Raw genomic sequence first — 23,921 nt, 5'->3', positions numbered from 1 at the left:
TGGGGCCCATGCCCACCTCTCTGATCTCTGATGGGGCCCATGCCCACCTCTTTGATCTCTGATGGGGCCCATGCCCACCTCTCTGATCTCTGATGGGGCCCATGCCCACCTCTCCGATCTCTGATGGGGCCCATGCCCACCTCTTTGATCTCTGATGGGGCCCATGTCCACCTCTCTGATTTCTTGCTCTCCCTTGCTGTTTATCCTGCTTCATCTTGAAAGAAATTGCAAGTGTTCAAACACCCCCTTTTAAATAGTAACCAATTGTGGTTACCACTATGTGAAATCAATTAGCGATAACAAGTAGTCATTTTGTATGGTTATCAAGTTTCATGCATGTCATTTAGATGTTTATACTTTACAAACACACATTTTATGTCTGTATTTCTCAAAATCCATATATAGTAGACAAACCAGTTTAAAATCTATAGGCTTACCAAATGGTTAAGTCATTAACCATTAAGCACAGTTGGATTAAGTGATGGTCAAATGTATTTAAACAAATGAGAAGAGAATCATATGAAAATTATTGTGAGCATTGCATTGTGAAAGGCAATTACTTTAAAGGTATTTCTAGATGAAACACTAATTAGGTTTGGTGAAAAAGTTACTGTGTGATTGTGTATGTTGTACTTCTGTCAATTGAAAATGTGAAAATAAAAAAAAACTGCCTGTTTGATGATCTGTTTTGAGTTGTGAAATTTTATCACATTCTTGTGAAAATAGTACCAAAGCGATAAAAAAAACTGTAATTAGGTAGCCAATTCAAAACATACATTGCACCCTTTAGTTAACTGGTTAGCTATTATTAGCATGTATTTATGTTTTTGTCATGCCCCAAAAAACTTTCCACCTGTCACGTTCCTGACCGGTTTTCTGTTATTTTGTATGTGTTTGACGGTCAGGGCGTGAGTTTGGGTGGGTAGTCTATGTTATGTGTTTCTATGTTTGTTAAAGGGTGACCTGATATGGTTCTCAATTAGAAGCAGGTGGTTTTCATTTCCTCTGATTGAGAGCCATATTAAGGTAGGTGTTTTCACATTGATTGTTGTGGGTGGTTGTCTCCTGTGTCTGTGTTTGTCGCGCCATACGGGACTGTTTCGGTTTGTTTGTCAGTTCGTTCTTTTGTGTAGACATTTTTCCTGTTTGTGAGTTCTTCGTTTTATGTAAGTTCGCATGTCCAGGTCTGTCTACTCTGTTTTGTTATTTTGTTAGTTATTCAAGTTAGTTCGTTTTTTGTCTTGTTAAATAAATTCATTATGTCCTATTCCAACGCTGCATTTTGGACGAATCCTTGCTCCTTCTCTTCGGATGAAGAGGAGGAGGAAATCCGTTACAGAACCACCCACCGAACCAGGACCAAGCAGTGTGAGTTCGAGCAGCGGCCAAATAATCAGGACTCGTGGACTTGGGAGGAAGTATTGGAGGGAAAAGGACACTGGGCTCATATTGGGGAATATCGCCGCGCTCGTGAGGAGATGGAAGCAGCGAGAGCCCAGGAGCGGTGGTATGAGGAGGCAGCAAGGAGACGTGGCTGGAAGCCCGCGAAGAAACCCCAAAAATGTCTTGGGGGGGGGCTAAGAGGTAGTGGGCCAAGGGCAGGTAGGAGACCTGCGCCCACTTCCCAGGCTAACCGTGGAGAGCGGGAGTACGGGCAGACACCGTGTTACGCAGTAGAGCGCACGGTGTCTCCTGTACGTGTTCATAGCCCGGTGCGGGTTATTCCACCTCCCCGCACTGGTAGGGCTAGATTGGGCAATGAGCCAGGTGTCATGAAGCCGGCTCAACGCGTCTGGTCTCCAGTGCGTCTCCTCGGGCCGGCATACATGGCACCACCCTTACGCATGGTGTCCCCGGTTCGCCTACATAGCCCGGTGCGGGTTATTCCACCTCCCCGCACTGGTCGGGCAACGGGGGCATTCAACCAGGTAAGGTTGGGCAGGCTCAATGCTCAAGGGAGCCAGTACGCCTGCACGGTCTGGTATTTCCGGCGCCACCTCCCTGCCCCAGCCCAGTACCACCAGTGCCTACTCCACGCACCAGGCTTCCAGTGCGTTTCCAGAGCCCTGTTCCTCCTCCACGCACTCTCCCTATGGTGTGTGTCTCCAGCCCAGTGCCTCCAGTTCCGGCACCACGCACTAAGCCACCTGTGCGTCTCCAGAGCCCTGTACACACTGTTCCTTCTCCCCGTACTCGTCCTGATGTGCGTGCCCTCAGCCCGGTGCCACCAGTGCCGGTACCACGCACCAGGTCCATAGTGCGTTTTGAGAGTCCAGTGTTCCCTGTCCCTGCTCCCCGCACTAGCCTGAAGGTGTGTGTCCTTAGCCCGGTGCCTCTAGTTCCGGCACCACGCACCAGGCCTACAGTGCGCCTCATCCGTCTGCCCAGTGCCATCTGAGCCATCCGTCTCCCCAGTGCCATCTGAGCCATCCGTCTCCCCAGTGCCATCTGAGCCATCCGTCTCCCCAGCGCCATCTGAGCCATCCGTCTCCCCAGCGCCATCTGAGCCATCCGTCTCCCCAGCGCCATCTGAGCCATCCGTCTCCCCAGCGCCATCTGAGCCATCCGTCTCCCCAGCGCCATCTGAGCCATCCGTCTCCCCAGCGCCATCTGAGCCATCCGTCTCCCCAGCGCCATCTGAGCCATCCGTCTCCCCAGCGCCATCTGAGCCATCCGTCTCCCCAGCGCCATCTGAGCCATCCGTCTGCCCAGTGCCGTCTGAGCCATCCGTCTGTCCAGAGCCGCCCGTCTGTCCCGAGCCGTCAGAGCTGTTAGTCAGTCAGGAGCCGCTAGAGCCGCAAACCAGACAGGATCTGCCAGAGCCGCCAACCAGACAGGATCTGCCAGAGCCGCCAACCAGACCGGATCTGCCAGAGCCGCCAACCAGACCGGATCTGCCAGAGCCGCCAACCAGACAGGATCTGCCAGAGCCGCCAACCAGACAGGATCTGCCAGAGCCGCCAACCAGACAGGATCTGCCAGAGCCGCCAACCAGACAGGATCTGCCAGAGCCGTCAGCGAGCCATGAGCATCCAGAACCGTCAGCCAGCCATGAGCGTCCAGAGCCGTCAGCCAGCCATGAGCGTCCAGAGCCGTCAGCTAGCCATGAGCGTCCAGAGCCGTCAGCCAGCCATGAGCGTCCAGAGCCGTCAGCCAGCCATGAGCGTCCAGAGCCGTCAGCCAGCCATGAGCGTCCAGAGCCGTCAGCCAGCCATGAGCGTCCAGAGCCGTCAGCCAGCCATGAGCGTCCAGAGCCGTCAGCTAGCCATGAGCGTCCAGAGCCGTCAGCTAGCCATGAGCGTCCAGAGCCGTCAGCCAGTCATGAGCTGCCCCTCAGCCCAGAGCTGCCATTTATCCAGAACTGCCCCTCAGTCCAAAGCTGTCTCTCTGTCCGGAGCTGCCCTTCAGTCCGGAGTTGCCCCTCTATCCTGAGCTACCTCTCTATCCTGACCTACCTCTCTGTCCTGAGCTATCTCTCTGTCCTGAGCTACCTTATCCCGGTGCTGCCCCTTGTCCCGGTGCTGCCCCTTATCTTAAGGTTACCATTTAAATTAAGTGGGTGTAATATGAGGGTGGTCATTCTAAGGGGGAGACGTAAGCTGGGATTGACTATGGTGGGGTGGGGACCTCGCCCAGAGTCTGAGCCACCACCGTGGTCAGACGCCCACCCAGACCCTCCCCTAGACTTTTGGTGGTGCGTTCGGAGTACGCACCTTGAGGGGGGGGGTTATGTCACGTTCCTGACCGGTTTTCTGTTATTTTGTATGTGTTTGACTGTCAGGGCGTGAGTTTGGGTGGGTAGTCTATGTTATGTGTTTCTATGTTTGTTAAAGGGTGACCTGATATGGTTCTCAATTAGAGGCAGGTGGTTTTCATTTCCTCTGATTGAGAGCCATATTAAGGTAGGTGTTTTCACATTGATTGTTGTGGGTGGTTGTCTCCTGTGTCTGTGTTTGTCACGCCATACGGGACTGTTTCGGTTTGTTTGTCAGTTCGTTCTTTTGTGTAGTCATTTTTCCTGTTTGTGAGTTCTTCGTTTTATGTAAGTTCGCATGTCCAGGTCTGTCTACTCCGTTTTGTTATTTTGTTAGTTATTCAAGTTAGTTCGTTTTTTTGTCTTGTTAAATAAATTCATTATGTCCTATTCCAACACTGCATTTTGGTCGAATCCTTGCTCCTCCTCTTCGGATGAAGGAAATCCGTTACACCACCGACACTCGCGTATAAGGCCATACAAAGTTGAATCACTTTTTTGATCGATTCATATGATACATTAAAGCTACTATTTTATGAAACAAACGATTAACTTCGCCATTGTATTAGTTGCGATTCAGTTCAATCGTGGTGAATCAAATCATAATAATTTGTGAATCACAGTTATATTAGGAAAAACTATTTGATGTACCCTTTCTTTTGGATTATGTGGCTTCAAAACTTGTTTTGTATACTGAACAAAAATATAAACGCAACATGTAAAGTGATGGGCCCATGTATCATGAGCTGAAATAAAAGATCCCAGAAATGTTCCATAGGCACAAAAAACGTATTTCTCTCCAATTATGTGCACATGTTTTTTACATCCCTGTTAGTGAGCATTTCTCCTTTGCCAAGATAATATATCCACCAGACAGGTGTGGCATATCAAGAAGCGGATTAACCTTTTGATGTGTACCAACACACTGGTGTGATCATTATACAGTGGTCCCTGCAACATACACTGAAACCGGTGTGATTAGAACACTTTTTAGAACGTCTAGTTTTGATTGAAACAACAGTCAGCGTTTAAGCTGGGAACACTTTTTTTTCACAGAAACATTTCCCACAAACACAGTCCTTACAGTGTTATGTCCTGAATGTGACCCATTTATTTTTGGATGCAATGTTCAGACATTCACAGAAGTGGCGACAGCATAACACAATCATCCAAACCAGAAAATGTGGGCTGCATTAGTTTTAGTGCTAACTGAGGAAATATTGACCTAACACAAGCAGTCATATTTAGCTAGCTTTCGGTTGACAAAAAAACAATATAAATTAGCTAATATAAATGACTATTTACAATTCATCACATCATGGGTGAGCTCACCATTGATCTAAATAATTGAGTAAAAATCAAAATTACCCGACAAAGGGTAGTTTTTGCGTTCCGCCATGTTTGTTTTTTCCAGTCAACCAAAGATAAGATGAGGAGACAAGAAGTTTGATCAGTTTGCAGTATGTATGTTGAAGGGGGTGTGTCGTCTACCATCATTTAACTTCCCTTCATTCACTTCCGGAAGTTTACTCGAAAGATGAGTGAACCATCCCTCACCTCATTAGTTATAATATATTTGGTCTGACAGAGGTTTAGATGACACCCAGAATGCATTGTATAATGTCAACAAACATGGTGCCACACATAGCTGGAAAATAGCTAGCATTAACTCATGCCTCCCGGGTGGCGCAGTGGTCTAGGGCACTGCATCGCAGTGCTAACTGCGCCACCAGGGTCTCTGGGTTCGCGCCCAGGCTCTGTCGCAGCCGGCCGCGACCGGGAGGTCCGTGGGGCGACGCACAATTGGCATAGCGTCGTCCGGGGTAGGGAGGGTTTGGCCGGTAGGGATATCCTTGTCTCATCGCGCTCCAGCGACTCCTGTGGCGGGCCGGGCGCAGTGCGCACCAGCCAAGGGGGCCAGGTACACGGTGTTTCCTCCGACGCATTGGTGCGGCTGGCTTCCGGGTTGGAGGCGCGCTGTGTTAAAGAAGCAGTACGGCTGGTTGGGTTGTGCTTCGGAGGACGCATGGCTTTCGACCTTCGTCTCTCCCGAGCCCGTACGGGAGTTGTAGCGATGAGACAAGGTAGTAATTACTAGCGATTGGATACCACGAAAATTGGGGAGAAAATGGGATACAAATAAAATAAATAAAAAAAAGAAGTTAACCTGTTGGGGATGGGGGCGCTGTTTAGACTATTTATGCTAATGTGGCTAATTTTTTAAACGGCTTCCCACAAAATCCTTGATCGTACAATATGCATATTATTATTATTATTGGATAGAAAACAGTCTATAGTTTCTATAGGAGTTGAAATTTTGTCTCTAAGTGGAACAGAGCCCATTCTACAGCAATTTCCCTGACATGGAGTCAGATTTGAGAAACGTTGGCCACTTTTCTGAAGTCATTTAAACGGGCACTGTCGTTGCTATGACTATACGGACACTTCTTACGTCTTCCCCTGGATGCCTTTACGTGATGACGATTCCAACGGGCTCGATTGCTCGTTCACAGGCACTACAAATGAAAAAAACCTTTAGCTAGCAAGTCTTTTCTTGCTGCGTAACGCGCGTGGAAGACACCGACCCTCTCCTGTTCCAAGCATTAGTTTAGCCTGTTATATTTCTCCGGTCATCTTTTCACTCGTTATAGGAGTTACAAACATCACAAAGTAGTTAATTTAAAGCGTTTTATAGCAATTTATATCCGTTTAGTGCGATTTTGGGACATTTATTTTTGCAACGATGTGAAAAGTTGGGAACGCTTTTCAGTTCATCCCGAACGTAGTTGACATTTCCACATGGCAAGAGGACAGCTTTCCACCAAAAGACGATTTCTCCCAAGAAAGGATCCTTTGCCCAAGATACTGATGGAAGAACAGCTCAAGGTAGGACATTTTTATTATGATAAATCGTGTTTCTGTCGAAACATTTTAGTGGCTTAGGACGCCATGTTTTTTGACGTAGCTTCGCTTGGCGCAAACTGTATTGAAAAGTAAGGATAAATTAAAAAATGTAATAACGCAATTGTATTAAGAATTAAATTGTCTATCAATCCCTGTCCACCCTATATTTTTTAGTCACGTTTATGAGTATTTATGTATAAGAGTAGATCACTGTCTAAGTGGCGCAAGGACAAATTCTGACCAGCTGAGTTACATTTCACATTGTCTAACCATGATTTTGGTGGCTAAATATAAACATTTTCGATCAAACTGTATATGCATGTTGTAATGTGATGTTACAGGAGTGTCATCGGAAGAATTCTGAGAAGGTTAGTGAAAAAATTAATATCTTTTGGCGATGTTGACTTTTATCGCTCACTTTGGCTAGAATCAATGCTGGGCTGCTAATTGCTATGTGCTAAGCTAATATAACGATTTATTGTGTTTTCGCTGTAAGACACTTAGAAAATCTGAAATATTGTCTGTATTCACAGGATCTGTGTCTTTCGATTCGTGTATGCTGTGTATTTTTACGAAATGTTTGATGATTAGTAGTTAGGTAAACACGTTGCTCATTGTAATTATTCTAGTCCATTTGTGATGGTGGGTGCAATTGTAAACTATGCCATATACCTGAAATATGCACTTTTTTCTAACAAAACCTATCCCATACCATAAATATGTTATCAGACTGTCATCTAATGAGTTTTTTTGTTGGTTAGGGGCTATAAATATCTTAGTTTAGCCGAATTGGTGATGGCTACTGGTGTTGGTGGACAAATAAAAGATGGTGGAATATGCTAATGTGTTTTTAGGTAATAGATGTACATCTTTACATATTGTGTCTTCCCTGTAAAACATTTTAAAAATCGGAAATGTTGACTGGATTCATAAGATCTGTGTCTTTCATTAGCTGTATTGGACTTTAATGTGTGAAAGTTAAATATTTTAAAAAAATATTTTTTTTGAATTTCGCGGCACTGGTTTTTCAGTGGGGGGGGGGGGGGTGTGCCGCTAGCGCCACGCTGATCCTAGACAGGTTAACTCATCATAATCAGTACAACCTTCAAAAAAGTACATTACAATCTATGCAAGAATCGGAATGCATAATTTGTCACCAGTACTTGAAAACATGAATAAAACTGTAAATACATTATGCTCCATACATACATACGGTATGCCAAAGTAGAAACGACAAAACGATATACAGAAAATAAGGCACTTACTTTGATTGGAACGCACACATGTTGTCACGCCCTGACCTTAGAGAGACTTTTTTTATGTTTCTTTTTGGTTTGGTCAGGGTGTGATTTGGGTGGGCATTCAATGTCCTTTATTTCTATGATTTGTGTTTCTATGTTTTGGCCGGGTATGGTTCGCAATCAGGGACAGCTGTCTATCGTTGTCTCTGATTGGGAATCATACTTAGGCAGCCCTTTTTCCCACCTGTGATTGTGGGTAGTTGACTTTGTTAGTGGCACTATAGCCCTCGGAAGCTTCACGGTCGTTTATTTTGTTTCTTGTTTTGTTAACTGTCCTGTGAGTGCATTCTGACATAATCCGCATATAAAAGCTGGGGGGACTGTTAGAGATGTGAAAATGTTAAAAGCATGATCAGTGCACAAGGCCACTCTAAAATGAGCAGTTGTCACACAACACAATGCCACAGATGTCTCAAGATTTGAGGGAGCATGTTGACTGCAGGAATGTCCACCAAATCAAATCAAATTTTATTGGTTACATACACATGGTTAGCAGATGTTAATGCGAGTGTAGCGAAATGCTTGTGCTTCTATTTCCGATCGTGCAGTAATATCTAACAAGTGATCTAACAATTTCACAACAATTACCTTATACACACAAGTGTAAAGGAATGATTAAGAATGTGTACATATACATATATGGATGAGCGATGGCCGAACGGCATAGGCAAGATGCAGTAGATGGTATAGAGTGCAGTATATTCAGTGGGGAGAACAAGTATTTGATACACTGCCGATTTTGCAGGTTTTCCTACTTACAAAGCATGTAGAAGCATGTTAAATCCAGAAAATCACATTGTATGATTTTTAAGTAATTAATTTGCATTTTATTGCATGACATAAGTATTTGATCACCTACCAACCAGTAATAATTCCGGCTCTCACAGACCTGTTAGTTTTTCTTTAAGAATCCCTCCTGTTCTCCACTCATTACCTGTATTAACTGCACCTGTTTGAACTCGTTGCCTGTATAAAAGACACCTGTCCACACACTCAATCAAACAGACTCCAACCTCTCCACAATGGCCAAGACCGGAGAGCTGTGTAAGGACATCAGGGATAAAATTGTAGACCTGCACACGGTTGGGATGGGCTACAGGACAATAGGCAAGCAGCTTGGTGAGAAGGCAACAACTGTTGGCGCAATTATTAGAAAATGGAAGAAGTTCAAGATGATGGTCAATCACCCTCGGTCTGGGGCTCCATGCAAGATCTCACCTCGTGGGGCATCAATGATTATGAGGAAGGTGAGGGATCAGCCCAGAACTACACGGCAGGACCTGGTCAATGACCTGAAGAGAGCTGGGACCACAGTCTCAAAGAAAACCATTAGTAACACACTACGCCGTCATGGATTAAAATCCTGCAGCACACGCAAGGTCCCCCTGCTCAAGCCAGCACATGTCCAGGCCCGTCTGAAGTTTGCCAATGACCATCTGGATGATCCAGAGGAGGAATGGGAAAAGGTCATGTGGTCTGATGAGACAAAAATAGAGCTTTTTGGTCTAAACTCCACTCGCCGTGTTTGGAGGAAGAAGAAGAAAGATGAGTACAACCCCAAGAACACCATCCCAACCGTGAATTATGGAGGTGGAAACATCATTCTTTGGGGATGCTTTTCTGCAAAGGGGACAGGACGACTGCACCGTATTGAAGGGAGGATGGATGGGGCCATGTATCGCGAGATCTTGGCCAACAACCTTCTTCCCTCAGTAAGAGCATTGAAGATGGGTCGTGGCTGGGTCTTCCAGCATGACAACGACCCGAAACACACAGCCAGGGCAACTAAGGAGTGGCTCCGTAAGAAGCATCTCAAGGTCCTGGAGTGGCCTAGCCAGTCTCCAGACCTAAACCCAATAGAACATCTTTGGGGGGAGCTGAAAGTCCGTATTGCCCAGCGACAGCCCTGAAGGATCTGGAGAAGGTCTGTATGGAGGAGTGGGCCAAAATCCCTGCTGCAGTGTGTGCAAACCTGGTCAAGAACTACAGGAAACGTATGATCTCTGTAATTGCAAACAAAGGTTTCTGTACCAAATATTAAGTTCTGCTTTTCTGATGTATCAAATACTTGCAATACTTGTCATGCAATAAAATGCAAATTAATTACTTAAAAATCATACAGTGTGGTTTTATGGATTTTTGTTTTAGATTCCGTCTCTCACAGTTGAAGTGTACCTATGATAAAAATGATAGACCTCTACATGCTTTGTAAGTAGGAAAACCTGCAAAATCGGCAGTGTATCAAATACTTGTTCTCCCCACTGTACATATGAGATGAGTAATGTAGGGTATGTAAACATTATATAAAGTGGCATTGTTTAAGTGACTAGTGATACATTTATTACATCTAATTATTAAAGTGGCTAGAGATTGAGTCTGTATGTTGGCAGCAGCCACTCAGTGTTAGTGATGGTTGTTTAACAGTCTGATGGCCTTGAGATAGAAGCTGTTTTTCAGTCTCTCGGTCCCATCTTTGATGCACCTGTACTGACCTCGCCTTCTGGATGATAGCGAGGTGAACAGGCAGTGTCTCGGGTAGCTGTTGTCCTTGATGATCTTTTTGGCCTTCCTGTGACATCGGGTGGTGTAGGTGTCTTGGAGGGCAGGTAGTTTGCCCCCGGTGATGCGTTGTGCAGACCTCACTACTAGAGGTCGACCGATTATGATTTTTCAATGCCGATACCGATTAATCGGCTGATTTTTTAAATGTATTTGTAATAATGACAATTACAACAATACTGAATGAACACTTATTTTAACTTAATATAATACATCAATAAAATAATTTTAGCCTCAAATAAATAATGAAACATGTTCAATTTGGTTTAAATAATGCAAGAACAAAGTGTTGGAGAAGACAGTAAAAGTACAATATGTGCCATGTAAGAAGCTAACGTTTAAGTTCCTTGCTCAGAACATGAGAACATATGAAAGCTGGTGGTTCCTTTTAACATGAGTCTTCAATATTCCCAGGTAAGAAGTTTTAGGTTGTAGTTATTATAGGAATATTTCTCTCTATACCATTTGTATTTCATATACCTTTGACTATTGGATGTTCCTATAGGCACTTTAGTATTGCCAGTGTAACAGTATAGCTTCCATCCCTCTCCTCGCCGCTACCTGGCTCGAACCAGAAACACATCGACAACAGCCACCCTCGAAGCAGCGTTACCCATGCAGAGCAAGGGGAACAACTACTACTCCAAGTCTCAGAGCGAGTGACATTTGAAATGCTATTAGCGCTCATCCCGCTAACTAGCTAGCCATTTCACATCGGTTACACCAGCCTAATCTCGGGAGTTGATAGGCTTGAAGTCATAAACAGCGCAATGTGCTGTTTGAATGAATGCTTACGAGCCTGCTGGTGCCTACCATCGCTCAGTCACTGCTCTATCAAATCATAGACTTAATTATAACATAATAACACACAGAAATACGAGCCTTAGGTCATTAATATGGTCGAATCCGGAAACTATCATTTTGAAAACAAAAAGTTTATTCTTTCAGTGAAATACAGAACCGTTACGTATTTTACCTAACAGGTGGCATCCATAAGTCTAAATATTCCTGTTACATTGCACAACCTTCAATGTTATGTCATAATTACGTAAAATTCTGGCAAATTAGCTCGCAATGAGCCAGGCGGCCCAAACTTGCATATACCCTGACTCTGCGTGCAATGAACGCAAGAGAATTGACACAATTTAATCTGGTTAATATTGCCTGCTAACATGAATTTCTTTTAGCTAAATATGCAGGTTTAAAAATATTTATTTCTGTGAATTGATTTTAAGAAAGGCATTGATGTTTATGGTTAGGTACACGTTGGAGCAACGACAGTCCTTTTTCGCAAATGCGCACTGCATCCTTTATATGCAAAGCAGGACACACTAGATAAACTAGTAATATCATCAACCATGTGTAGTTTTAACTAGTGATTATATGATTGATTGATTGTTTTTTTATAAGATAAGTTTAATGCTAGCTAGCAACTTACCTTGGCTTCTTACTGCATTCGCGTAACAGGCGGGTTCCTCGTGAGGCAGGAGGTTAGAGCGTTGGACTAGTTAACCATAAGTTTGCAAGATTGAATCCCTGAGCTGACAAGGTAAAAAACTGTCGTTCTTCCCCTGAACAAGGCAGTTAACCCACCGTTCTAGGCCGTCATTGAAAATAAGAATGTGTTCTTAACTGACTTGCCTAGTGAAATAAAGGTGTAAAAATAATAAAAACAATTTAAAAAATAATAATAATAAATTACCGATTTCCGATTGTTATGAAAACTTGAAATCGGCCCTAATTAATCGGCCATTCCGATTAATCGGTCGACCTCTACTCACTACCCTCTGGAGAGCCTTACGGTTGTGGGCGGAGCAGTTGCCGTACCAGGCGGTGATACAGCCCGATAGGATGCTCTCGATTGTGCATCTGTAAAAATATGTGAGTGTTTTTGGTGACAAGCCACATTTCTTCAGCCTCCTGAGGTTGAAGAGGCGCTGTTGCGCCTTTTTCACCACGCTGTCTGTGTGGGTGGACCATTTCAGTTTGTCTGTGATGTGTACGCCGAGGAACTTAAACTTAAATTTTTCCACCTTCTCCACTACTGTTGCGTCGATGTGGATAGGGGAGTGTTCCCTCTGCTGTTTCCTGAAGTCCACGATCATCTCCTTTGTTTTGTTGACGTTGAGTGTGAGGTTATTTTCCTGACACCACACTCCGAGGGCCCTCACCTCCTATGGAGAATCTTCATTGAAAGTGCACTTTATTCCAGAACTTGGGTTAATCTGGGGTGGGGAAACTGGCTCCACAGTATATATTATAATTCAGAAATGTTCACAAGTTGTTCACTGTTTTCACAAGAAACAGACTGACACACATTTTCTGTTTTGACTGAGTTAAAAGTCAAAACTTAGTTAAAATACACCATGACAGCGCAATACACAAGGAGTGGAACAGTGGCAAAGGTACCCACAGGACAAACAGAATAATATTAGTCTGAGGAGAGATTAAATAGCATTAATACAACAAAAATAATTCTAAATACCTTTACATTACAAAGTTAAACAGATGTATTTGTTTAGGCCGTCTCGTCGTTGTTGGTAATCAAGCCTACCACTGTAGTGTCATCTGCAAACTTGATGATTGAGTTGGAGGTGTGAATGGCCACTCAGTCATGGGTGAACAGGGAGTACAGGAGAGGGCTGAGAACGCACCATTGTGGGGCCCCAGTGTTGAGGATCAGCGGGGTGGCGATGTTGTTTCCTACCCTCACCACCTGGGGGCGGCCCGTCAGAAAGATGCACAGGGTGGGGTCGAGACCCAGGGTCTCGAGCTTAATGACGAGTTTGGAGAGTACTATGGTGTTGAATGCTGAGCTGTAATCGAGGAACAGCATTCTTACATAGGTATTCCTCTTGTCCAGATGGGTTAGGGCAGTGTGCACTGTGATTGTGATTGCGTCGTCTGTGGACCTATTGCGGCGGTAAGCAAATTGGAGTGGGTCTAGGGTGTCAGGTAGGGAGGAGGTGATATGATCCTTGACTAGTCTCTCAAAGCATGTCATGATGATGGAAGTGAGTGCTACAGGGCTATAGTTGTTTAGCTCAGTTACTTTAGCTTTCTTGGGAACAGGAATAATGGTGGCCCTCTTGAAGCATGTGGGAACAGCAGACTGGGATTGGGATTGATTGAATATGTCCGTAAACACACCAGTCAGCTGGTCTGCGCATGCTCTGAGGACGCGGCTAGGGATGCCGTCTGGGCCGGCAGCCTTGCGAGGGTTAACACGTTTAAATGTTTTACTCACGTTGGCCGCCGTGAAGGAGAGCCCGCAGTTTTTGGTAGCGGGCCTTGTCAGTGGCACTGTATTGTCCTCAAAGCGAGCAAAAAAGGTATTTAGTCTGTCTGGGAGCAAGACATCCTTATATGAAATGTAACTTAGTAAAATCTTTAAATTGTTGAATGTTGCGTTTATATTTTTTTCAGTATAGATACTTCCAGTCAATTTGGGTATCCAATCTATGGGATATTGCAACTCAATATGCTAGCATAGCCACTGGAAGAAGGGGTGCTGAATCACCCCCTGATATATAAAAGAAGAAAACAAATATCCACCAAATTAGTACACTAAGCCTTTATGACTCCTGTATGAGTGGAGAAAAATACTCGTCAGCAGACAGCAGTAGCTCTCCAGACTGAGGTTTGGCCACACGTGTTTTATACAATTGCCTAACAGGTATTTTACTTTGTGGGGGGGTTAAGTGCCTTGCACAATGACAGGAGATGGTACAAGGGATCAGAGAGCAGCCTCTCAGTGTCGATACCACATTACACTTACAGTTTTATATGTACATAAAAAGTAAGCGCCAATTGTTGGTCATGGAAATTTAGTTAAGAGTCATGAAAAAGTCATAGAAAAGTCATGAAATTCCAACTGTCAAAATGTGAATGTGTAAAGCTTTGGTAGACAGGCGCTAATGTGTCTCTCTCCTCATTGGACTGTAGCCTATTACTTAATATAACTGGTGTTACACTGTAATGTTTTTATTGTAAGAGAAACAAAAACATTCTGTTATATTCCATTTTATTCTTAAAATATATGTGTTGACTGATGTAACGGTTTTGACTTGAGGTTGTTGTTTGTAGGGGTGTCAGGTAGGTTGTGCCTACCAGAGAAAATATTGATTTCTCCTTTTGGTTTGGGAGGGAATGGGTCCCGTCTGGTCCGTCAAGTCTACACCAATACAAAGGACTCATGTAAAAGAACGTATGGAAATACACTTTTCACAAACCCAGTCTCTTTTCATACAATCAAAATATCAAACTCTTTTACCACACAATCATAAAGAGTATCACATCTCAATACATCTTCAACTACAACTGATCACATAAATCATCACGGTATACATCACACCGAAACAAATTAAATACCGTATGCAAAAAAAGTTTTAGTCAGTCAGTAAGTCAGACTATCCAATCCGCCAACAGAGTAGGAAGGCCATGAAGAACCAGTGGAGACCAACTGAGATGTGTAGTCCAAAGGAAGCAATGAGTGGATCTGATCCTGGTTAAACTTGAGACAAAGCACACTTTTAAATGCAACAAAACAAACGGAGTAAAGAATCTTCGGAACTGAGGGTTGAACACATCCTCATTCGCACCACCATCACAACCCCACTTTTGCGCAGCTGATGCTGGCTATTTAATTGGGAATTGAAGGGGAAGCGCCCTATTGGAAGGAGAAGTACTGAGACGGTTCAGACAAATTCAGGGCCGTCACACTGAATATACTGTTGGGTTCTGAGAATATAAAATATACTTATTCATTGAGGGAGAGAGGGGAATGTATAGCGTTTACATTCTGTCCGGATATGGTAGTGTTAATTATCAGGTATCCTATTGAAATATTGAGTGCTAGGGTCTAGAGGGTCTGCACCCAAAGTTAATGGTTATCTGTAGAAGGAATGAATATGATCAGTGCAATTAAGCTTGGATCGTACTGAGTGTAGGGAAAACGATCACGTGGCAGGCACTGATAAGGGGAGAGAGCCGTGGATTAGCGATTGAAGGGGGTCCAGGTCAGGTCACATTAAGGGAGAAGGTAGTGTTTAGAGAGAAGGAGGAGATTCCACCCCAAATTGGGGTATATATACCACCTCTGGTGGAACCATGTCTTTGTTCAGCTGTTCGATCCTTTGGGATGAATAAACTTGGTTTAAGCTTTCATAATGTCCTTCGGTTTCTTACACTGATATTTAGAACCTAACAATACGCAAGTGATGTCTGATAAATTAACAAGTTGATGGTGCACTCAAAGAAGCCTCAGCTACTAAGCACAGATAAATTAAACTCAAAACATGATATTCTGTTATATTGAAATACATTGCACGCTATATGACGCAACTTTTAAATGAGTAGCCACTGTACTAATGTTTTAAGGAAGACCAAGAGACAGCCCTAGACAGCCTCAGGGGAAGGAAGGACACACCTGCTGGGACCCTGCAGCTTCTCGGGAGTTAACTGGAAACTCCTAAAATGTCACCAGTGGCCAGCCCGCTGGGCTGATGAAGATCTTTTAATAAAGACAAAAAGGTTAATGAAGACGAGGCACTGGAGTGCGTTATCGCTGGTCTCTCTCTGTCTCTCTCTCTTTCTCTCTTGCTCTTTCTCTCCCTTTCCTCTGCTGTCTGTGACTAAGGGGAAGACTTGACCTTGTAGGATCAGAACACTAAGTGGATTTTTAATCCATCCCGTGCCCTCTAGACTGGCGGGAGGCCGCCTGTTATTTATAGGTGAAATGTCATGTCTTTCCTAACGAACACTTCTTATTTTTCTCCTCAAAATAATGTCCCATCCAGTCAAATATATTCTGCACAAATGAGGAAGCGAGCATTAATCAGCTGACTTCATTTTGTAGGTGGCATTATTTATAACGCTAGATTTGCATAATGAGATTATTTTGTTCTGATCAATAAACCATTCAGAACATTGGTCCTATGTGGTAGGTAGTATGCCTTAAAGCTTCAAAAACCTTGTTATTTTCCATTTTATTGATTTATCTTGTGTCATTGAGTTTGTACCGTAATATTCTGGCATTTCAGTCCTTGATACCAAAGCATATGTGCCTTTTTATTTTGCCTGGTTAAAGAATAAATACAGTGCATAAACCATTGCTCCCTTTCAGATGTTTTTTTGTCAATGAGAATCATGCCACCGGACACGAGCGCTAACCAAACTGTCAGCAGTGATCTTCAGTGTAATGTTTGGTTTATTACTCTGGACTGGCCCCCACTCTGTTGATGGAATGGGCCTTGTTATCAGCATTTAGACAGCTCTCACTAACGTCTTCTCAATCGATACCCCCTTCATTGTCTTCAAGGGGCTTAGTAGTCGATCAATGCTCAGCTGTGTGACCCCTCTCTCCCCCCCTCCGCCTGCCTGCTCCTAAAACAACCATCACTACACCTCAACACTGCTGCTGCACAGTGCTGCCTGCTGACGGTGGCCTTGGGATGATAGACAGCACTGTTAAGTCAGTTCCCTCTGTCCACCCAGCATCTACATTATCTATACACTATCTCATTCTCCTTCATCATCAACTAGCTCCTTCTTCATCATCCTTTATCATCCTCACTCTGCCTACTGTATGTCACACATCACACACATTCATTTGATGTTTTTTCCTGCTCCATGATTCGATTTTGTGACCTTTCAAAACACAATGTTCACATATCACACCCTCAAAGATGATACCGTTGTTTCCGATGTGAAAAGGAAAACTGTAAGATATCTATCTATAAGATATGAGCTTGTCTTTCTGTCACTTATTTGAAGTCCAAAGTACTTGTCTTGTGGTAACTTTACCTCAGTCTGTTGAAGGCACTCTGTACAGAACACATTTCCTGCTTGATGTCAGTTTGAGTACCGGTAACTCGTCACTGCACACTTGAGTGAAACAGACACTAATTAGTGTGATGAAGTGAGGGCTTATAAATAACAAGTCCCCTTTCTCTGTTCTCAGTGTGTCTATTGGGATCAGCTATGTCCTAGCTGGCAGTGAGGCCTACGCCGCTCTTCTACATGTGAGGTAAGTCTGCAGTGACAAAAAACACAAGGGCAGTGACAGACATATCATAATGGTCAAAATAGTGTCTCATTATAGTGTGTGGTTAGTTTCCATGTTCTACTGTTTACTCTTTACCCCTTTTGAGGTGTAAGTACTTCTCATAGTCTTTGCCAATTATGACTTCAATAGGGCGGATGAGTGATTGACTGGGGTAAATTAGGGTTCAAATTTTAGGATTAGGGCCATATCAGTAAAGCTAGACCATTTAGCTAACAAGGTCCTCTTTATCTAATTGGCAGTGCAATTGACAGCCTTCAAATATAACACTTAGCTTGAGTTGTGCTGTCATAAAACTAGACTATTTTGAGAATATCGTAATGGCTGTCACAACATAATTTCTCAGGTAAATTGATTGGGAATTTAGCCATGACACTGGGGTTGACACCCATTCTCTTACAATAAGTGCCATGGGATCTTTAGTGACAACAGAAAGTCAGGACACCCATTTAACATCACCCTACACAGGACAACGTCCCCAATCACTGCCATGGGGAATTGGGATATATATATTTTTTTTACCAGAGGAAAGAGTGCCTCCTACTGGCCCTCTAACACCACTTCCAGCAGCATTCCAGGGACCGACCAGGACCAACCCTGCTTAGCTTCAGCAGAAAGCCAGCAGAAGATGCACGGTGGCATGCTGCTGAAGCTAAGCAGGGTTGGTCCTGGTCGGTCCCTGGAATGCTTCATTACCCATTAGTACATTAATTAAGCGTTATACACTGAGTGTATAAAGCATTAGGATATAATATTGAGTTGCACCCACTTTTGCCCTCAGAACAGCCTAAATTTGTTGGGGCATGGACTCTACAAGGTGTCGAAGCGTTCCACAGGGATGCTGGCCCGTGTTGACTTCAATGCTTCCCACACTTGTGTCAAGTTGGCTGGATGTCCTTTGGGTGGTGGACCATTCTTGATACACACGGGAAACTGTTGAGCGTGAAAAACCCAGCACCTTTGCAGTTCTTGACACACTCAAACCTGTTCACCCTCTGAATGGTATACATACACAATCCGTGTCTCAATTGTCTCCAGTCTTCAATTGTCTCAAATCCTTCTTTAACCTGTCTTCTCCCCTTCATCTACACTGATTGAAGTGGATTTAACAGGTGACATCGATAATGGATCATAGCTTTCACCTGGATTCACCTGGTCAATCTGTCATGAAAAGAGCATGTGTTTTTAATGTTTTGTACACTAAGTGTAAATGTAGCTGCACACCTCAAGCAAATTAGAACACAATGTTTTTTAATAGTAAGTCATAAGTTTTAGTCGAGATGTAAGGAAAGCATAATTAAGACCACACCATGATGTTTAAACACGAACATAAAACATTGTGGCTTTTTGTATTTTATTTATATATTTATTGGATTCGGGCAGTAGGTCCTTGTGAATATTGCTCCTCATGTTTCTGTAATTTTGTAAGACTGTTTCTCTTTAAAGTCTCAGTCTTTAGAAAGCTTTGCTTTGAATAATTCATTCCCTTTTATCATTACTCTAAATGTTTTACTTTTAACTCATATTTGAGATTTCTCCAGTAACTACTGTCGTAACTGAAAGGATTATGGCCTCTGTCTGTACGAGAAAAATGTATTTTCGCACAACTTGAAACACCACAACTTAGAAATGCACTCATTATATCTTGCCCAAAGGCAGGGTCTCTTTTTCAGTATAAACACCGGTTTTACAAGAAGAACAAAACAGAAATAATACTTTATACAATATCTGAGAAATCTTTTTGATATAGAGAATACATTATTTTTGTTTTTCTCACTACACATATCAAGATTCACATTGTCATATATTAATGAAAAATAAATTGTATTTCTTTAATCTATTCATATGACAACATATAAAATAGGTGCTTCTTTTTCTCCAACATCTTAGAAATGAAATCAAAGTGCCCTTTCAAAAAGTAACCGGTAAAATTCAAGTCAGTATCTGTCAGGTTCCATGTTGAAGTGGCCATCAGTATTCAGCACTAGCTCCACACATAAACAGGAAAATTGAATAAGTAGACTCTGGTAGCCTCTCCAAGAACAGCATACGGTATCTTAATTCAATAAAAAAGTGCCTCTAATTGCAACCTGGTGCTAGTTTCTGTCATTTCTGCTGGGTCTGTCCTTGAGATAATTGCGTATCTCTATCTCTTTTGCCAGTCTGGAAATTCTGTTGGGCCTCTGATGGGAAATGGTGATAATGTTTGAGGAACAGGATAGTTAGTTCTATGTATAGTCTTTCACACACTGTATTTCCAGGTTTGATGAGTTGTTTGTTTGGATGTTTATATTTTTTATTAGAAATGATCTTAACCTCTTATGTGAAAGAGTGTGAGGTATATCACCAAGGCTGATATCTAAAATCAGAACAGAATTTGATCTCCTAAACTTGCCTTTTATCTCCTAAAAGTTGTTCTGCTGTTCCTTTTGCCCTTGAGTTAGGTGCAGCTCGGGGTACAGAGCTTTTTCATTTGAATTAAAGCACTTCCTCTAGCTTTCCTCTGAAAACATACACTAGAGACAAATTCCACAACAAGAAATAATACTCTGTTATCAGGCTGAAAGGATCCATTTATCTACCAAGCAACCAAACCATGAAAGCACTTTAAAGTTCCTCGGATATGAATAATTAATCTGTTTATTTATCTGGGAAAATTATCCTTAAACGCTTTGAGCTGTGTTATTGCTTACTGCTTACTGCTATCTCTCCTCCTCTCCTCTTGGTGTGGCCTGCTAGAGTATTTCATTTGAAAAGTGCTTTGTGAAGAGGAGCCCTGGGATGGCAGGCTGATGAATCTACACAGACAGCTAGCCTCACTTTATTATCATACTAACATATATCCTCCTGCCTCTGTTTAGTCTGAAAGGTCATGGGTTTGAATAGCCAAACTGCCCAAGAGTAGTAAGTTAGTAAGTATTAAGAGTAACACTAATAAGGGATGTTACTGTTGTAAAGCTATTCAGAGTCATTCCTGAGAGCTATTTATTGTTTTTCTGTGATGCAAAAATGTATAGTTTGTGATTTAAACGGGGTGAGTTCATTATCTTCTTATTTAGCTTCCTGCTTGAGTTTAAGACTGTCTATATTGCTCATTAGTTAGTAAAAGTCTGTCAGGGTTGTGTGCGGAGAATATTCGGAGTCAAACGCAGGACACAGGTGTTGAGCGAAACCACAGTGTTTTACTCAAAATTAAGGCAAAATTCCACAAATGGAAATAAACAGATACATACACGTATCAACCACAACACCTAACGCACAAACAATCACGGACAAAACAGAAATGAAAGCCAGAGGGTTAAATAGGGAACATGATGGGGGAATTGAAACCAGGTGTGTATAATACAGAAAAAAACAAAACGAAACTGAAAAATGGATCGATGGTGACTAGAAAGCCGGTGACGTCGACCGCCGAACACCACCCGAACAAGGAGAAGGGCCGACTTCGGCGGAAGTCGTGACAAAGTCAGCAAAGCCAGCCTTAGATGTTTTTTTTCCAGTGAGCTTGTAGTGAGCAATTCAGTTTCTTTTCCAGTGAGCTTGTAGTGAGCGATTCAGTGATTCGGATTCCAGGTTTTAAGAATGGTTCTTGTTTCCCTTATGGCGGTATGCCCAATGATGCTACTCTGGTGTGGTGTCAGCTCCAGCGTGCAGAAATAAGTATGTTACAGACAAATCCACACTGTCAATACTCCCATCTGGACTGTGGATGCTATTATTTCACACTGTCACTCTCCCCACACAGCCTACAGTGCCTTCGGAAAGTATTCAGACCCCTTGATTCCAAATTTTGTAACGTTATAGCCTTATTCTAAAATGTATTACATTTTTTAAAAATCCTCAGCAATCTACACACTATACCCCATAATGACAAAGCGAAAACAGGTTTTTAGAAATTTTAGTGGAAGTTTTAGTCACGGCAGACCCTGGTCCGATTCCAGGCTGTATCACAACCGGACGTGATTGGGAGTCCCATAGGGTGGCGCACAATTGGCCCAGCGCTGTCTGGGTTAGGGCTTGGCTGGGGTGGGCCGTCATTGTAAATAAGAATTTGTTCTTAACTGACTTGCCTTGTTAAATGAATAAAAAACTGAAATACCTTATTTACATAAGTATTCAGACCCTTTGCTATGAGACACGAAATGGATGTCAGGTGCATCTCGTTTCCATTGATCATCCTTGAGATGTTTCTACAACTTGATTAAAGTTCACCTGTGGTAAATTCAATTGATTGCACAGAATTTGGAAGGGCACACACCTGTCTATATAAGGTCCCACAGTTGACAGTGCATGTCAGAGCAAAAACAAGCCATGAGGTTGAAGGAATTGTCCGTAGAGTTCCGAGACAGGATCTGGGGAAGGGTACCAAAACATTTCTGCAGCATTGAAGGTCCCCAAAAACACAGTGGCCTCCATCATTCTTAAATGGAAGAAATTTGGAACTATAAAGTTTCTTCCTAGAGCTGCCCACCTGGCGAAACTGAGCAATCGGGTAAGAAGGGCCTTGGTCAGGGAGGTGACCAAGAACCCAATGGTCACTCTGACAGAGCTCCAGAGTTCCTCTGTGAAGATTGGAGAACCTTCCAGAAGGACAACCATCTCTGCAGCACTCCACCAATCAGACCTTTATGGTAGGGTGGCCAGATGGCAGCCACTCCTCAGTAAAAGGCACATGATAGCCCGCTTGGAGTTTGCCAAAAGGCACCTCTTGAAACCAAGATTGAACACTTTTGGCCTGAATGCCAAGCGGCGCATCTGAAGGAAACCTGGCACCTTCCCTACTGTGAAGCATGGTGGTGGCAGCATCATGCTGTGGGGATGTTTTTCAGCGGCAGGGACTGGGAAATTAGTCAGGATTGAGGCAAAGACGAACGGTGCAAAGTACAGAGAAATCCTTGATGAAAACCTGCTCCAGAGCGCTCAGGAAGTCAGACTGGGGAGCAGGTTCACCTCTAAGCACACAGCCAAGAACGCAGGAGTGGTTTCAGGACAAGTCTCTGAATGTCCTTGAGTGGCCCAGCCAGAGCCCGGAATTGAACTCGATCAAACATCTCTGGAGAGAACTGAAAATAGCTGTACAGCAACGTTCCCCAACCAACCTGACAGAGCTTGAGAGGATCTGCAGAGAAGAATGGGAGAAACTCTCCAAATACAGGTGTGCCAAGCTTTTAGCGTCATACCAAGGAAGACTCAATGCTGTAAGGTTCTTCAACAAAGTACTGAGTAAAGGGTCTGAATACTTATGTATATGTGATATTTCAGTTTATTTATTTTTTGCAAAAATTGCTAAAAAAAAACTTTTTGCTTTGTCATTATGGGGTATTATCAAAACAAATCAAATCAATTTTTATTTGTCACGTGCCGAATACAACAGGTGTAGACCTTACAGTGAAATGCTTACTTACAAGCCGTTAACCAACAATGCAGTTTTAAGAAAATACAAAAAAAAGTAAGAGATAAGAAAAACAAATAATTAAAGAGCAGCAGTAAATAATAATAGCGGGGCTATATACAGAGGGTACCGGTACACAGGCAATGTGCGGGGGCACCAGTATCGAGGTAATTGAGGTAATATGTACATGTAGGTAGAGTTAATAAAGTGAGCATGCATAATAACAGAGAGCAGAGAGTAGCAGCAGTGTAGACGGGGGGGGGGGGGGGGCAATGCAAATAGTCTGGTTAGCCATTTGATTAGCTGTTCAGGAGTCTTATGGCTTGAGAGTAGAAGCTGTTTAGAAGCCTCTTGGACCTAGACTTGGCTCTCCGGTACCGCTTACCGTGGTAGCAGAGAGAACAGTCTAAGACTAGGGTGGCTGGAGTCTTTGACAATTTTTAGGGCCTTCCTCTGACACTGCCTGGTATATATGGATGGCAGGAAGCTTGGCCCCAGTGATGTACTGGGCCGTACGCACTACCCTCTGTAGTGCCTTGCGGTCGGAGGCCAAGCAGTTCCCATACCAGGCAGTGATGCAACCCGTCAGGATGCGCTCGATGGTGCAGCTGTAAAACCTTTTAAGGATCTGAGGACACATGCCAAATCTTTTCAGTCTCCTGAGGGGGAATAGGTTTTGTCGTGCCCTCTTCTGTCTTGGTGTGCTTGGACCATGTTAGGTTGTTGGTGATGTGGAGGCCAAAGAACTTGAAGCTCTCAACCTGCTCCACTACAGCCCTGTCAATGAGAATGGGGGCGTGCTCGGTCCTCCTTTTCCTGTAGTTCACAATCATCTCCGTTGTCTTGATCACGTTGAGGGAGAGGTAGTTGACCTTGCACCACACGGTCAGGTGTCTGACCTCCTCCCTATAGGCTGTCTCATCGTTGTCGGTGATCAGGCCTATCACT

General features: G+C 43.5%; 1 protein-coding gene across 3 annotated transcripts in view; it reads left to right on the top strand.

The window, feature by feature from the left end:
* Positions 1-23,921, top strand: part of si:ch211-51h4.2 (uncharacterized) — a 108,559-nt gene that overhangs the window by 27,564 nt on the left and 57,074 nt on the right. For all 3 annotated transcript variants that reach the window (XM_055861120.1, XM_055861121.1, XM_055861119.1), the window contains one exon: positions 17,480-17,545. In XM_055861120.1, coding sequence (XP_055717095.1) covers positions 17,480-17,545 — 66 coding nt within the window. The remainder of the gene's footprint in view (positions 1-17,479; positions 17,546-23,921) is intronic.

The sequence above is a fragment of the Salvelinus fontinalis genome, chromosome 14 (assembly GCF_029448725.1).
Source record: "Salvelinus fontinalis isolate EN_2023a chromosome 14, ASM2944872v1, whole genome shotgun sequence".
NCBI lineage: Eukaryota > Metazoa > Chordata > Actinopteri > Salmoniformes > Salmonidae > Salvelinus > Salvelinus fontinalis.
This window is presented reverse-complemented; position numbering and strand designations above follow the sequence as displayed.